Here is a 17,421-nt window from a genome sequence, read left to right as displayed (position 1 = left end):
GGAAAAAATGCCGCAGCTACTCGAATCTTCTGTGGGCCCAAGACACGTTCAGTATCGGGAAAGCTTGAGTTTAGTGAAATGAGCCGTGCAGATTCAGACAGGGTAGAAGTGGTATTCGCGTTAAGGGAAAGCATGGTTACAGCAAATGGGATAAAGAACACTCAACACGACATGTCTGCATTACGAAAGGTGAACTCAACGCATCACCTGTGTGAAAATAACGTTAGTTGGACGACGTCGAGGGGTGTCTGGAATTACCTTCGCTGCACATTCTCTCTGCGCAAGTCCGATAGTCTTCAGTTATGTGATTAGCATGTAGGACGAATAAATACTCAAACTTTACTATAGATATTCATATTATGCATGGCTACTGGTTATAGTATCACCCTTACTGGCGTCTCTAAAATTGAGCCTGAAGAACGACGTTGAACACGCGATTTGTTAAGGCAGCATTCCTTCCGACTTTCCTTCTCCGGATCTGCGTCGCCTTACTCGTTCTCCTAGAAGTTACAAGCTCCTCAACTGCTGCTTACATGAACAACAGAGTGTGCAGTGATAAATGTACGCCGTGACCTACGTTTCACGTGCACATTGATCTCGGCGCTGGTGCCGACGCCCTCCGAGTTGGCACCCATGCAGGAGTAGTTTCCCGAGTGGCTGGTGCCGATGTTGCGTATGACGAGGCTGTTCCGCGGCGGCCTCTTCCCCGTGGCAGGGTCCGGAGGTGCGGGGGCGGGCCTCAGGTCCCGGCCGTTGAAGGTCCACTGAACCTCTTCGACGGGTGGGTTGGCGTCGATCAAGCACAAGAAGGTCACGTCCGTCCGCTCGCGGATGTTGTCGAACGACATCTGGTGGCCGAGGCGCAGCTGCACACGTGGCTTGTCTGCGCGAAAGAAGCGTGACTTGAGTTTTAGTATCGTGCAATGAAAACTGAACTACTCGCGTGAGTAAAGATGGCACGTGACCCAGGAACTTATCCCCGCCTTGGCGAGATTTCCGGATTGACCAGTTAGCATTTTGCTTACGCATTGATAGCAATCATCAAGACTACTTGCAATAAGGCAACTAGAGAGAATACTTCCACTGAAATAGGAAATATACTGAAGTTTCCCTGCGAACCCAATAATCCAATGACCTGGCACTTACGCCTGAGAAACGGCGGAGCCTAAGCGTACTTTTTGTTAAGCGCCATTCTTTTCAGAATCGCCCAGGGTACTACGCTTGCTTGCAAAGATTGCAATACGATTTTCCTGGATCTTCGCTGCTCTGAATTTCTCGAGCAGACGAAGTATCCTCCCTCTTTGCCAGATCCTTGAAACGCCTGGATTACAACTCCGCTACAAATGCCACAAGCAATCTTGCTGGCGAGGATGTTTTTTTTTTTGTTTTTCTGAGCAGGTGTACACATTATCTTTTTTAACTTTAAGTAGTTATAAATATATGCTGTAGCATTTCCTCTTGCAGACCTAACAAAAAAATTGTTTTTCTAGGTGTTCTGCATCTAATGAAGGCCGTTACGCCGAATTTCTAACAAGCTGGCTTCTCATTTGAAAGCGTGCCAAACATGCTACAAGATACGTACGTTCTGTGACATCAAATACCCTTAGGTGGAGCTCAAAGATGGCAGAGGTAGAAATTTTTTGCTAAAGGATGTTCAGGAAAAATGGAGAAATTTTAAGTATATAGGAATCTGAATGAAAGCAAGTGTTGTTAACAGTCTTGAACAGTTTAGAGCACTACTTAGGTGAAAGCCGATCAGAGATTTAACTTGCTTATTCAATGAAATACGCTGCGAGATAAGCCTTTCATTTCACAAAACCCATTACATGAAGCATAACAGCTTCATATTTCGGGCGCGTTGTCTGGTATTGCGCAAATAACTGGTCGAAACAGGCAGCAGGTCCATTCACTACGTGTCAGCGTTCACTTCCGAATCAAACAGCCTGCGGTATGCTCTGGGGAGAAATAAACATTTGTAAGTGTTTGGGCTGGACATTCTTTCAACTAATATAATATACCGAGAAACATAAAAAAAAATAATATGCTACATACCTGACAATTCCGAAGAAAAACATTTTTGAGCGGGATACCATTACCAACGGAATTTTCTCATTGTAAGATTTCACTATAACAATCAACCACCCCACTGCAGTTTTGAATATTTTTTTTTCTATTAACGTTTTTGCTATCGACAAAAACGTTCCTTATTGGTTTTCAATGGGAGTCTTAACTGTTCGATAAGACTGATGGAAACACCTTAAAAGAAAGATTTTGCGGCATATATGAAGAATGAACCATCATCACCTTCAATATTACCGCGAAAGTATCTTACAATTTTCAAAATTTCAAAATTTTTGTCCGAAATTGCTGGACATGATCTTCACAGGAACTCAATGTCCAACATAACTGAATTTTCTTCCTGACTTAATACTGTAATGCACAACAATTTACGCCTGGTCTCCTCAAGCGCAAGCTAGTCTGTCTGTCGAAGCAAACGCTTCCTGAATCAAAGACTATTAAAACAACTTAATCAGTGGGTGCGTAGCTCTCGATAACGAAAAGGATAGGTAATTTGTAGGAAAACAGTTTTATTGCCCGATTTGGTGCAGTAACTACTTTCGTTCTCATGACCTTCATTCTCAGAAGATGCTTCTTTAAGTTCCGCAGCAGAGTGCAGTACCGCTTACTCCGAAGGAAAACAAGCTGTACAGAACAATGGCCAGCTTTAGAAGGTATGTTTCCTTTTACACTCTTCCGTACTTAGCGTGCCCCCCCCCCCCCCCCCCCCCCCCCCCCGTACTGGACGGCTGTGTATTTATTGCACAAATGCCTCACTGTGGGTCTCCTGTTCTCCTGCTCCCCGCAGGCAACAGCGTACGCTAGTACATGTGATGGGATTTTTTCCATGAATAAGTTTTGGTTCGGCTGCCAATTTTTTGACATGATGCTGTCTCCGATTTTTATTTTGTCATCTGCTTAAGGTTATTTTTTCTTTTTACACCCGCTTGCAAAAATACACTAGGAGAGAAACGACAACATGGTGATGTTTATTCGGTTCGCAATGCCATTTTTCTCGGTTTTGGGAAGATGGTAGCGCATTCGTAATGCGCGTGCTTCGGGCAAGACCCCTCTACTGAGGGGATAGAGTAATAATAGACTAGCTACTTGACATTATGTTTTCTGAACTAGTTGCGTCGTATGAGCTTTGAACGGCGTGCTGTCACTTCCATAAGGCTTCTAGATCTCCGGAAAAGCATGTCGAGTAAGAGGTGCGATATTTACTGCGAAAATTATCAATGGCATTTTTTTTTTGGCCAGAATATGCTAGCACGTTTAAAAAATGCGCAGGAAATGTTACTTCCTCGTAACGTGATATTCAGTGACAGTTGTCTGCGTATTTTTATCTCGCTATTTATAGAGGTCATGAATTTGAGAGCGACACACGTAAGCACAAGTAAGAACACTGCTCCTATTTTTCCGACCTACTCGCTTCTTAACTAGCATTTCTCTCCTAGTCCTTTATATATACGATCGAAGCCATTTGATCTGAGAAGAAGCAGTAGATGCGTACGAGGTTTTAGACCAATGCCTGATTCTGAAAGACGAAGTCTGAGCATGTGCTTCTGGAGGTCGCGACAATAGGGGGAGAAGTGGCAAATGAGAGGCACTAGCTGTCACAAGAGGGGTCACTGGGTTCGAACTGCTCAGTATGAAGCGTTACTAAGGCGCCGTCTAGTACCATCATGAATTATGTCAGCGCGAGCCTCCTCCTGCCCCCTCCACGGTAACCAACCACCGGTTAAGCCGACTACAGCTACGCTCAACTTATATGACCGCCGTTTAGTAGCTATCTCCTAAAATCAAGCCATGTTCATTATGATATTCATTATTGATGATTGTGAACATTTATGGCGCAATGGCTGCTGGGGCAAAGAGCGCCTTGGCACAAGGTATTTTCTTTCTTCTCAAGGTGGGGTCGAAGACCCGTTTCCCAAGTATTTGAACCTAATGAAGCCTAGCACCAGATCAGGGGAAAGCTTATTGTACCCACTATATCACCGGTGGGTACCCGGCGGCACTGGGGATCGAGCCCCTCACCTCCCACATTCGAGGCGGATGCTCAAACCACTAGGCCATTGCTGCGGTAGGTCATATTCACCTAATCCACAATGTAATACATGTAAAGTCAGCCGCTGACCTCGGGTTTGACAAGCACAGTGCACCAGCACGCGGACTGTGTTGCCGGCAGTAAGCGTAAATCTGAAACCACGAAGTCATTGTTTTTCCTAATTTAGAATAAAGCGTATGGTAAAAGTAGCGCTTCCATCGGAAGCGGCACGTCATCGCCCCTTGTTGTGAAACGCCCCCGTGCGCGCTCACAGTGGACGCTGAGCTCCCACTGGTCCTCGCGGGCGCTGTTGCGCAGCCGGGGGTTCTGCGCGCGGCACACGAGCGTCTGTCCGTTGTCGGAGCGCTGCGGTGAGAAGGCCACCACGCTGGTGGTCAGGTTGCCGTCCTGCGACACGTGCACGAAGGTCTGGTTGAGCTGGTCGCTGCTCTTCCACCAGGTGATCTCGGGCGGCGGCCGCGAGCCCCACACCTCGCACAGGATCTCGGCCGTCAGGCCCGACGAGATGGGCGCCTCGCTCTTGCGGATCTGCACCAGCGTCGGCGCCACTGCCGAGACGAAGAACAAGCGCAGAGTAAGCATGAGAGGATGCGCACGAAATTTTCAATGCCAGAAAAAATCCACTTTTCCGTGGTTACTCACTGCAGTTCTGTAAAAAAGGCAGTGACCATGTCTCGTGCAGTTAGAAAGGTCAAGGCAAATATGGGAACTCCGGTTCTACTGGAGCTCAGACAAGTGTAGTCACACAGGTTCTTAGAAGCATTTTCCGCAGCAGATACAAAAAATATTTAGGTACTGTAGCTGGAAAAACACTTAGAATGTAGCTGTGAGTAAATTAGAAGGCTGTAAAACTAACAGGCAATATCCACCAGAAAAGTCGTAGTGCCAACTATCGAAATGATTATGTCCTTATCAGATCTCTCGTGCAAGGCATGTTTAAACAGACGGGTGACAGGGAAGGGGGGGAGGGCGAGTTTCGAGTGATCAAGCTCACTTGCCTGCCTTTCGATACAAAAAATTAACTCTAGAGCCTCCGGACACTCCTGAGCAAGCAATACTCGCTAGGGGCTTTCCTCCTGCACTGAATGACAAAGCGCACCTCGAATCGACCGCCGCAGTGAGTGACAAACATGCTGTCTATTTTAAAATATCTTGCTTTAGCATATACATTCAAATCATTTTTATGCAAAACGAGTTGGGAAGGGCTAAATTTTTCTTTCCGGCAAAAGTACTGCAAAAATTTCTGAAAAATTACCGACTCAAGAGACCGTTATATGAATTTTTTCTGTTACGAACAACCAGCCCGTAGGTTACTCACAGTTAAGCTCTAGCGTAACTGACACCTCCATGGGGCTGGACACGTTGTTGGAGGAGACACACGTGTATGTAGCCATGAGATCACTGCGCTGCAGAGAGGGCAGCGTCAGCTTGGACTGCTTCACGTCTCCGGCCACCGAGGTCAGGGTCTTGGTGGGGAAGTAGTTGCCGTTTCGTTTCCACGTCAACATCGGTGACGGTTTTCCTGTGAAGTAATGACATAGTTATGTATTTTATTCATTCCAACCTCAAAGGACGCATTACAGGGTTATTAAAAGCCTCGAGAGATGCACAGATTTGGGAAAGACCGGTACGAGTTGCACATGTAGTTCTCTGTGTGTGATTATCAAGAACAGATTAAACGTCTTGACGCGGAATAATATTCAGTATTAGTACTAAGAACTATTATTGGAATAGCTCCCCACTACTAAAGCAGGAAATGGCAGGTACTGAGAAAATTCGCTGCCGCTTTGTATAAAAACTATTGCAAACCATGTGTTTCATCGTTCATGGAACGCTGTTTTGCAGACAGCGTTCTGCAGCCTCAAAGGGCAGTACAGAACAATGTACCGATAGCAGCTGAAAATAGGCAGTGCATATAAAAATAGGTATTACATATGAAACTGGAAGGCTTGCGGCACACGCCCTGCTTCACATACAGTCAGTATTCCTACAGTTACACCTAATTACCGTTTGGAGAACCCATTTGAGATCTCTTATGGCAGTGAGAAGAGTATGCGCTGGAATTGTTTGCTACTTTTTTAATATTTAAAAGTTCATTCTTTTCTCATAAATTGTTGAATTGATGGAAAGTACGCTTCTTGTACGAAGAGAATATGAGCGGTGCGCACTTATGTCCTAGGCAAAATGTGCGTTTTTTTTTTCACGTTACATCATAAAAAGCGCTGTCAAAACACAGTTATCATTCTCTGCAGTGTTTATTTCGGTTGACACGCCACTTAAACTGGTTAGGCAATTAATTAGTTTGCATTGGCGTACCACCAGTTCTTATAGGCGCTTGCAGTGTTTAGAAGGCAATTTTGTGGTAACCCTTTGAGCAGACAAAAGCTTATTCGCTGTTAGGATATCGAGTTGCTCACCGTTTTCAAGGATCAATGTCGACAGGGTGTTCCGCTGTATGGGATCAGAGTGTTCTCAAGTACTGGTGGTTTCCTGCTTTGAATTCCTGGCTGAGATATACGCATCGCAATGTTGTCCACCACCAATTTCCCGTCTCCGCCTTTCCCGACTGAAAACTGCGTGGATTAAAACGTAACCTAACAGTTCACTCGTAGAGGGAGGGTAGGAAGATGGGATTCTTGACAACACAAAACAAGCTTTCTGGTTTTCACGAGGAGGAGTTCTGTATTTTTAGATCCAACTGCGACATAATCATCGCAGATCGGGGGCTGGTACGCCCTTTTGCTCTAGAGCGCAGCGCAAGACAGAGAATATTCCAGATTACTGCCACAAGCTTCTCATAATACTCGGTCCACATCGTAAAGGAAAATGTGCGGCTGCTTGTGAGAAAAAATCCCGTAATTTTTAACTTTTTGTTCCCTTCTGAGAGAAGAGATCATGCACGCCGACGAAAAATAAGTAAGAAAGAGTCAATGGTGTGAGGACCACGTTGATGCGAGCGTCGGTCTGGTGATTAGTTGCGAACGGAAAGGGCATCACCTCAAATAACAAATGACTCGTTTCCTCCAGACAGCCATACCGAAGAACCGTCTATCCTGCAAATACGCGCCGTTAGTTTGTATGCTTCTGCCCGTAAACCGGCCGACCTGAGAGAGTGGCTTCGGCAGGTCAAGTCTGCGCGATCGGCACGGAACGACACACATTCAGCGACAACTTCCTCCAGTGACCGACAACCCGTGTGCCGCTCTAGGGCCATCTCAACTGACGCGCAGCCAGCCAGCCGGGAGCGTGTGCTACAGCGGAAGAATCGACGTAAATCTCCACGGAGATCTGAAGATATCTCCTGCGTGTCTTCACGTCGACGGACGGTCATGTACCCCTTTATTACTACCTGTTTTAAAGCGTTAGCCTTAAAGGCCCCATTCCCCCTAAAATCCGGCGTCGGCGTGGTCGGCGTCGGCATCGTGAGTGAAAAATCACGGGCATGGATCAGGCAGGTGGCCCCCAGAGAGCAACATAGGGGTGAGGTGGGCCACCTAGGTCACGTGAGCTTTCCGCATCACAACCTGCCCACCTTGGCAGGTGGAGGTTAAATGAATGATTGGTCGCTCTCAAAGAGCAACATATGGGCCGCACAAGGCTTACTGCTGGGGACACCTGCCATCGCAGGGCAGTGGCGCATCGCTTAACCGCTGCACCACTGCGCCAGGAAAGGTACAAGGACTCCCAGTGATTTATGAATGCAAAGTAGAGATTGAACTTCTGCATATACGGGAATGAAGTCGTTACGCTGTCGCGTCACACCGATAAGGCGCAGCTTAAGTGTCCCCTCCAGTTTTTGTTCTAAACATCTCCGCTCTATTGCCTGCCTGTGTTTGCAATGGGCTTTCTCTGAATTTAAACTTCTCCGCGCTATTAGCTGGTTTTTCGTGCAAAACTGTCTTCTCTGTGTTGCCATTTCTTTGACGACATAAGGATTGCGTTGCAAGTCTTTGGACTGCATCTCATTCGCTTCCTTATGACGGGTGAAAGACCTCACCCGGTGTTCCAGCGGACACTGCCAGGGTTAATAGTGTGGTCCCGTTTGTGGGCGAAGCAAACGCAGCCACCAGCTAAAGGATCAGATCGTGACAACACCAGCCTCAATGATTAGGTAATAAATCGGCGTAAACAAGACTCTTTGTGCACTACTCGCATGAAGTTGGAAAAGGTTAACTAAGGAAGTTATGGCTTTGCTCGTTTTAAATATTATGCGCTGAGTATAGGACTTGCTAACGCAGGGTGTTGCCGCTTCACTTGAATTTTGCATGGCAGCTGCGTGAAGTATTCGTGTTGACGGTGCGCTCAGATTTGAAAGGAGCGTAAGGATCAGCTGGCACGTAGAAATCGTTAGACGAAATTTTGGAATTGAAAACGATAAACGGAACCTTTATACTGGGCAATTCAAATAAGATGTTTTGCACTTTTCGAAAAAAGACTTTTCAGCAAGAAGAGCGCCTTTTTTGTGGGACAGCACTGGCAGCCGTGTAGAGCATCAATGACAGCTAAGAGATGCTGACTAGTGGGCTGGTTAACTAATTTTGAATGGTTAACTGATTTAACTATTAGAGTTCGTCTTCATATTTACTGAGAGGCATGTAGCCCACAGGAAGTAATATCCCTATCAGTTTTTACAATCTACAAAACGTAGTTACCTTCGCCGCTGTGGTCCAACAATTTTTAGCAATTTTGATGAGTGACGTGCACTGGAGGGGTGCTTTGCCAGCAAGCTTCTAGAAATGGCATGCATTTTGGCGCGATGTAGCTAGAATTTCTGGGCCACAGCGCCGAGGGTAATTGCGTTTTTGGTATTCTATAAAATCGATGTGGGTATTTCTTACGGTGGGCTCCACGCCTCTCAGTAAATACGGAGGGTAAGAGTAATAGTTAAAAATTTAACTGCCCAATATCAGTTAAGCAGCCTACTGGTTAGAACATCTCAGTTTTGTTCCGATGCACTACACCGCTGATAATGCTGTGCCCCAAAAAAGGGGGCTTCTAGCCCAGAAAGCCTATTTTTAGAAAGTGCAATACATCTTTGTTGAAACACTTGGTACGATTATTCATAACCGGACTACTACTATTATTCGGTCTAAAACTTCGCAACTTCTTGCGTAAAAAAATAACGAAGCCGTAATGCACCATGTTTACAGCAAACTCGGGTTAGTTATTTAGTTTTTTTGTCTTGTAAATGCGCTGGTGATATATGGCTAGTTTTTCATTTTAGTTCGCTGACGGAGGCCTGACTAACCGACCGACCGACCGACCGACCGACCGACCGACCGACCGACCGACCGACCGACCGACCGACCGACCGACCGACCGACCGACCGACCGACCGACCGACCGACCGACCGACCGACCGACCGACCGACCGACCGACCGACCGACCGACCGACCGACCGACCGACCGACCGACCGACCGACCGACCGACCGACCGACCGACCGACCGACCGACCGACCGACCGACCGACCGACCGACCGACCGACCGACCGACCGACCGACCGACCGACCGACCGACCGACCGACCGACCGACCGACCGACCGACCGACCGACCGACCGACCGACCGACCGACCGACCGACCGACCGACCGACCGACCGACCGACCGACCGACCGACCGACTGACTGACTGACTGACTGACTGACTGACACAGGACTTCCTGTTTACAACGCTTCATTGCTCCTGCATTTTATGCCTTTCTAGTGAAGTAAAGGATAGGGTTAATTGGAGAGACATGGGAGAGGCCTTTGCCCTGCAGTGGGTGTAGTAAGGCTGATGATGATGATGAGTGAAGTAAAACGGCCGCAAATTTCGAACGCCTGCATTTTACGAAACGTCCCTGCACAATTTATTTTTCAGACATCACATCTCAATGTAAAATAAAGCGCCGGGGCCGAGATCGAATCGCGACCATGGTCAGAAGAGCAGGACGCTTTAGTTACTGATGAACCATTGTGATGGGTGCGCGAATAAAAGAGCTGTCGCCCATGGCCGGGTACGACACATTGTCTTGACTGTCCCAGTTGTTTCAAAGCTCTCCTGACTGTCTGGACAAGCAGCGAGCAGGCGTTTATTTATTTATTTATTTTCTTTATGTTTACATACTGCAGCCCCTATTGGGGCTCTTGCAGAAGTGCGGTTAACAATTCCTGAAAAACGGCAACGTACACCACAGACACCAACAAAGATCACATATAACATGTTTTTAATACATAGCGCGAACAACTTGATAGGTTGTAACTAATAAATTGAACCAATGCACAATGAACGCAACACAAATAAAACCTCATGGGGCACCGATAGCTGTTAAAAATGAGTTTTATCGAAGAGACCGCGTTATGGCAGGAACTAAGTTTCAATGTTCAATAGTACTACGAAAAAAGTTGTGTTTGAAATTATTAGTATGGGCGAAGCATATCTTAACATTAAGGGATGTGATGACTCCTGGTTGATCGGAGAATATCAGGTGTAAGATAGAGATTAGGTGTGATGTGATAAAGTGAATGGACAATACAGTTGAAGAACTTCAGTGAACCCACGTGACGGCACACGAACAGAGGGGTTAGATTCAAGGCGGGCAAGGAAGAATGTGAAAAATGGCAATCATACCGGCGATATATGAACCTCATGAATTTCGTTTGGATGCTCTCGATTTGATCAATTTCACATTGTTTTTTTTTTGAGGATTCCAGACGGGAGACGCGCATTCAATTACGGGATGAATTATTGATTTGCACATTAACAGATTAGTTTCTTTCGGCGCATTAGTTAACGTTCTCCTCAAATATTCAAGCGTTTTTAGTGCTTTATTACAAATAAAATTAATATGTTCCGCCCAGGATATGTTATTTGTGAATATAACACTAAGATGTTCCACCCAGGATACGTTGTTTGTGAATATAACACTAAGATACTTATGCTCAAACGTCCGGTGCAATGGTGAATTATTGACGTCATTATTAAACAGTGAAGGAGACATGCAGTTAGTGAAAGACATCACTGCACTTTTAGTAAAAGTTCTTTTAATTTGCCAGGTATTAATTGCACCAGGTGCAAAATCTAGTAAATGAGGCATTTAGTTGCAAGTAATCATCATGTGTTTTAATTACTTCATTAAATACACGGTCATCCGCATAGAGGCGTATTTGTGATGTCACATGGCGAGGTAAGTCTGATGTATATCAGAAATAATGAAGCGCCAAGCGCTGACCCTTGAGGAACGCCAGATAATACATCGACAGGACGGGAATTAGTAGAATTACAGGAAAAAAACTGTGACGCCGACTTTAAGAGTCCTACAGTCCCTTGATGCAGAGAAAGGTTGCCGCGTGTCCCAGATAAGCAGAGAACACGAAACTTCGGGGCTCCCGGCATGCATTCGAGCGCATGTGGACAGGGCAGGCAACTGGTTGTCGTTCGGTCACCTTGCCTGACGAGACGAATAGAGAACAAATCGTCAAAACAATTGTTGCTTCGATCTGGATAGAGTAGCAAAGGTTCCTATATTTCCGATTTTCTGACATGTAGGTGCAAACAACTGGGAAGAAAACGTCAATCAAAGAAAAAATAACAGCAGAAAAAGAAATAAAGAAGGAAAAACAGAGAGAATAAAGGAAGACAGAAAGAGAAAAGCAAAGAAACAAGGAAAGGATAAAAGAAAGGGAGAGAAAGAAAAGGAAGAAAAGAATAAGATAGAAAGAAAAAAGAAGCAAGAAGGAAGAAAAAAGAAAGAACGAACGAAAGAGAGAAAGGAAGAAACAAAGGAAGAAGGACAGAAAGAGAGAAAGGGTGAACGAAAGAAAGAAAGAAAAAAGAAATGAAGAAAAGAAAGAAAGAACGAAAGTAAGGAAGAAAGAAAGCAAGAGAGAAAGGAAGAAAGAAAAAAGAAATGAAGAAAAGAAAGAAAGAACGAAAGTAAGGAAGAAAGAAAGCAAGAGAGAAAGGAAGAAAGAAAGAAAGGAAGAAAGAAAGAAAGAAAGAAGGAAAGAAAGAAAGGAAGAAAGAAAGGAAGGAAGAAAGAAAGGAAGAAAGCAAGAAATAAAGAAAGAGAGAAAGAAAGGAAGGAAGAAAGAAAGAAAAAAAAGAAAGTTTTGGCACTAGGCAAGTTTTATCACACTGTTTTAGTGTTGGAAAATTTAAGAAACCGTGACTAATGCAAGTAGATGCCGTAAGAGCGATGACACCATAGTTTATTACATCACTAAAACAAAGAAAAGTAAATTCAGATTAGAACATTGTGAAACCCAAATATCAGTTATTTAAATGTGCACTCATTATGCTCATTTACGGATACATATTATGATCGTAGTCATTTAGAGGTACAATCATTGTTCATGTTTATGTACTCATTTCGTCGCATATCCAAAACAGATCATTTATCTAGGTGGTTCGCATATATTAAAACAGGATACTGCAACTAGTTTAGTATGTTGACGGAAGCTACTGAAAATAACCTATAAATAATTTATGACATCTTCCAAAGGATGATGCGACTACGCGAGTTTTCCGGGGCAGCTTTCGAAAATGGGAGGCGAATAAATGCATGCGGAAGCCACGTAGAAGCATGCTTGGTCGGCACTGTGTTGTGGCGACCGGCGACTACTAATTAAAGCCACTGAAAAATTTTTTTTGCTGTTATGGCTGTCAACTCTTCTAAATCTGAGATTAATCATGCTCTCTTGCTGTGCGCTATGGTTAGCAGCCGAGCACGCAGTAAAGCGCTGCAGCGCTGAAATTTGTCATTTAACTAAAAAACCTTAATGATGCAGCCATGAAAATAATGCCAAGTAAAGGAATGAAAGAGATCACAAGCAATCCTCAATCATAGTCCTCTGAAAGCAGGGACGCTCTGAAGCGTACAGAAGGAAAACTAAAAAACAAAAACAAAATGAAACCACATCTTGGCTTTCTCTCACCCGGAAGTTTATCAGATGGGCGAGGCTGCGTGGGAGAGATGGGCGCGGTTCGGGTGCAGGGTTATGCGCTCTGGGACAGAGATTCTGTCTAATAAGCGTTCCCTCTGAGACGTGTGTCGACGCGGCCTGTGATGGCAAGCGAGAGGAATTTCAGTTTACCTCGCGGATCATCAAAGCGAGGTCCCGAGAGTACCGTCGGAGCCACAGAGCTGAAAAAGAAGCTTTATAAGTGTTGCAACTGCGGCCCACCGCTTCCACTTTTTTAATGTCGTTGTTCGTGTATTTTTCTTTCTTCACTTTTCCTGCCCCTTGGGTCGAATGAAAAACACCACTGCTTGTGCGTATTTTTCTGAATGAAAGAAAAGGAGAAACACATTTGGGTTGATGAAAAGAAAAATAAGGTGATCTTCGCTTCGCGTTTCTGTGTTTCCATTTTTACCGAGCTTCACGTCATGGCATACGCTCTTGGTGCGCGGACTTGAAAACCCCAAAACGTGACCTGTTTGCCGGCCGACCAAGATCGCGACGCGAGTGTGCAAGCATAGAAGAGAGAGAGAAGGAAAGGGCTGAAGAGGAAGAGAGAAGGAGAGGCCCGTTCTCTTGCGTATGTGGCGCCGACCGCCAATTGTCGGTAATAATGTTTACCGCCCGCATTCGCCACCTCGCCCTCGAACGGACTGAACGACTCGAAAAAAAAAAGCATAACAAAGTAACACGGCCTCAGGCCCTCGCTAACCCACGCGCGCTCGCATTTTTGCATTTGCCCTTCGAGTCAGCGCTGAATTAATTAAAAACGTCGCGGTTCATTAAATTACTTTTTCATGCTCTGCGCACTCCCGCCCGCTGCGGCCTTTTAGTGGGCAGCCGACGGACCGACTCGACGGCGTGTTTTTTGCGCCGCCCCCTTAATAACGAATTTCGCGCTAGACGCGCCCAGGCGCCGCCTGATCAACCCCCGCGAGCAAAAGACACTTTGTAGTGCCCCCTCAAGCAGGCTGATGGGTTTGAAAACAGTGCGCGGCCTTGCTGTTCGCCACTGACAGTCGTTTGTTAGCTGCGAGAAGTGTGCGCAGCCCACCAAAGCAGCAATGGGCGGTGATGCTGTGCCTTCTCTGCAAGAAGTAAAAAAGTTTTTAAAAAAATGTGAATAGCGACGCAGCCCGCCTTCACCGTTATCAGCGTGAAAGAGGAAAAAATTGGGGCGTCTCGGGGTGTTGACGTTAGTTACGTGAAATAGATGCGTTAGTAATTAAAATTGCGCCAATTGTGATGATATTTTACTTTTATTCTAGTACCTTACAGGTTCAAAACTTGGGAAATTGTGTCAGGATTATAAAAAGCTGCCATTTAAATTGTATTCGCGTGGTCACTGTAACTAACAGTGCCGAGTCCAAGACTGCGGCATGTTTATTACAAACGAACACAGCCTCACAACCTCTCTAACACGTGAAATACATGCGTTAGTAGCTAAAATTGTCGGAATTTCTGATGATATTTTATTTTTATTCTAGTACCTTACAGGTTCAACACTTGGAACATTTTGTTGGGATTATGAAGTGGTGCAATTCAAGTTGTTTTTGTGTGGTCGCGGTAACAACTAGTAGAGTCAAATACTGCGGCAAGTCTCTGTCAGGCCCCAAACGTGACGAGAAAGATTTTTATATATAACATCAGCCATGAGGTGCGAAATGAGCACAGTTAATGCTCGCTAGACGGTAGAAAAATCGTGCCGTCTGAGTGCGAATAAGCTGTGAAAGAAAAAAGACTAATTGCTAAAAGTAGCAAGCACTTACGGCTACTAGAAAAATAAAGAATAAAGCGCCCGCGTCAGCGCCTTCTTATATACATACCGAACGCAAAAAACCGAAGCTCAGCAGATAGCTTATGTCTTGAGGTGGCTTCGCATTTTCGTCACTCGTTCACACTATTTAACCGCAGTTTAAGAGCATCGCATTGCAAATGGATTGTGAAGCTGTTGTCTCTTGGCAGCGGCAGAATGGGGCCAGTGCGTTGTACAGAAGGTGCTTGCGAGAACCTAGTGAGGCAACTTTCTGTCATTTCACCTCCGCTGCCTTAGTCACTCCACATGCATACAGCGGGACATGTTTGTAGCGACATAGAGAACCAGTGCATTCGTTGTGCGAATTAATTTTTACATGAGCGCCACTTTTTTTTATTGCCTTAGATAGCCGGTGCTGTTATTTGAATATGGGTTAAGGACAAGTCATTTTCTATGAAGCAACTTCTTCTATAATAATAGTGGGTATTAAGATTAGAACGAGACCAAGAATTTAAAAGAGGGTGCTGCGCTTAAGACGACAATAGGCGCCTTTTTCACTCTTACCAAGTGAAGATAGCGTTACGGATAGGCAGTTTGATAGTCATGGAAAAATATGTTGAATAATAGATCGCTCAGAAGATAATATCTTCGTTAAAATGTTATTTTTCATAGATAAGGCAGCCTGAGAATGCTGCAAGGTAATATGCGAACAGTTTTGTGCACACACCGTTTTCACACTGCTGAGAACCCGCTGTTTGTATAGGATATTTCGCGAGGGAAGTTACTTTGAAATGTCCCTGTGCGTAGCACGATAAGCCACGAGCAAAGTGTAGCAAAGTAAGCCACGAGGCTCCTTACGAAACTTATCTCAATGCTGAATAGTTATTTTTCCGATGGCCGTTTCACAAAACGAAAGCCTGAAATTGTAGTCGACTACGGTTATACTTACTAATTGGAGGTAAGGCTGCACTTCACAGTCGAATGGAAAAAATATAAATACTGTCTGAAAGAGGAGCGGGAACGTACATGACAAGTCAATGAGATCGTACATTAATCTATTGCTACCCTGTGCTGCGCCAACTGCTGCAGGCGGTCATGGAAGATTTTCAACTCTTCTCACATCTCCTTGAAGCTCCTGATAGCCTTCCCACCCTGATATTATAAGCTTCTTGCTTTTCATGTTTCGAGATTCCGCTTACGATGACGGCATGTCCGGATCCGTAGACTATCACATCATTTTTTGTCACGCAGGTGCGACAGTCGCCTCGTGGAGTTATATCGCAGGGGGGGGGGGGGGGGGGGGAATCATGGATCAGGTTACTTTATATGTTCATATCACAAGTGGTATCCAAGTGCAAACTCAGGCTTCTCAACGCATTTTCTATCAAGTGGGCTTATGGGCTTTTCACCCTGTCAGTGTTTCTGATGTTGCTGTATCTTTACTACCATTTTCACTCCGGTCCTGGGCACTATTCACCGAAATCCCTCACCAATTCAGGTGTAACTGTAGAGAAATATCTGTGCTTCTTTTTCGTTCTAGAAGTTGAAGCCTACTAAACTGGCCACTTGTTTTGCACAGTGTACTTTTATATGTAAGAAACGTGAAAGCGGTACCACCGCACGGGCTCCCCCCCCACACGCGCACGCATACGCCTATACGTCGCTGAGTGTGCGACGGTTGCATGCGCACAAAATCGTGTGCATTCATTCTGAGTGAGGTCTACAAAGACGTGAGCCCCCGCAACCATTCGGGAGCGCACCCTCAATATTAATGCTTAGTCTAGAGAGAAGTTAGAGCTCGTCTTCTTTTCGCGAATTGCCGGCGCCTCTCGTATGTGCAAACCAGTTGAAAACGCACGACCTTGTTTTTCCATCATCGCGTAAGCGTGCAGAGTGCTTTCAACTGTGCTCATTTTACGCACAGCAACGAGTGTGACGGCGGTTAGTGTCTGAAAAAAAAGTTGAAGAACGAATGTGCGGTTGCGATCTCGCAACAGAAAGGCGCCTTAGGGGCAGAAAAGTTCCCTAATTGTTGCACAAACTGCAAAAACATGGGAACAATTATGTTTAATTAAACGCGGCTGCAAACAGACCTCGACTGCACATGCACCATGTCTGATTTCTTGAAAATAACAGCTACAAGGCAGCCAAGCTCCTCCTGCCGCGAAGTTGCTTTATGTACCGCTCATAGAAATGGTCTCACAATTGTTGTGACCGAAGAGACATGCATACAACAATATTGAGTGTAAGACAGATATACAAATAAATCAAACTGCTCTGGTACTCTGCTTTTGTCAGGAGAAAAAAAAGAAGTCAGGCAAATAAGTAAAATATTATTTTTCGAAACAGGCTTAAGTTGAATGGAGGATGGCAATGGTAACGACAAATAAGTGGGAATGTAACAGCGACAAGAATGATGCAATTCATACCAGGCGCTTGGCTCGTCCGTAGCGTAAATATCAAAGCAAAAAAGGCATAGAAATGAAACATTATGAGATAAGCAATAGATAAAACGAAGCCGAATCGAAAAATAAGGGTTGATGCGTAGGCGCGGAATCAAATGAATAATGCCGAATGGGTGCATTCGCAGTGCT

At 45.2% G+C, this 17,421-nt stretch overlaps 1 protein-coding gene across 1 annotated transcript in view; it reads right to left on the bottom strand.

The window, feature by feature from the left end:
- LOC144123200 (neural cell adhesion molecule 2-like) overlaps positions 1–17,421 on the bottom strand; it is a 253,850-nt gene that overhangs the window by 54,864 nt on the left and 181,565 nt on the right. The window contains exons 5-7 of the mRNA XM_077656072.1: positions 5,448–5,651; positions 4,381–4,677; positions 578–883 (exon numbers count right to left, since the gene is read on the bottom strand). Of these exons, the coding sequence (XP_077512198.1) occupies positions 578–883; positions 4,381–4,677; positions 5,448–5,651 (807 nt within the window). The remainder of the gene's footprint in view (positions 1–577; positions 884–4,380; positions 4,678–5,447; positions 5,652–17,421) is intronic.

This window comes from Amblyomma americanum, chromosome 3, assembly GCF_052857255.1.
Source record: "Amblyomma americanum isolate KBUSLIRL-KWMA chromosome 3, ASM5285725v1, whole genome shotgun sequence".
NCBI classification, from domain to species: Eukaryota; Metazoa; Arthropoda; class Arachnida; order Ixodida; family Ixodidae; genus Amblyomma; species Amblyomma americanum.
This window is presented reverse-complemented; position numbering and strand designations above follow the sequence as displayed.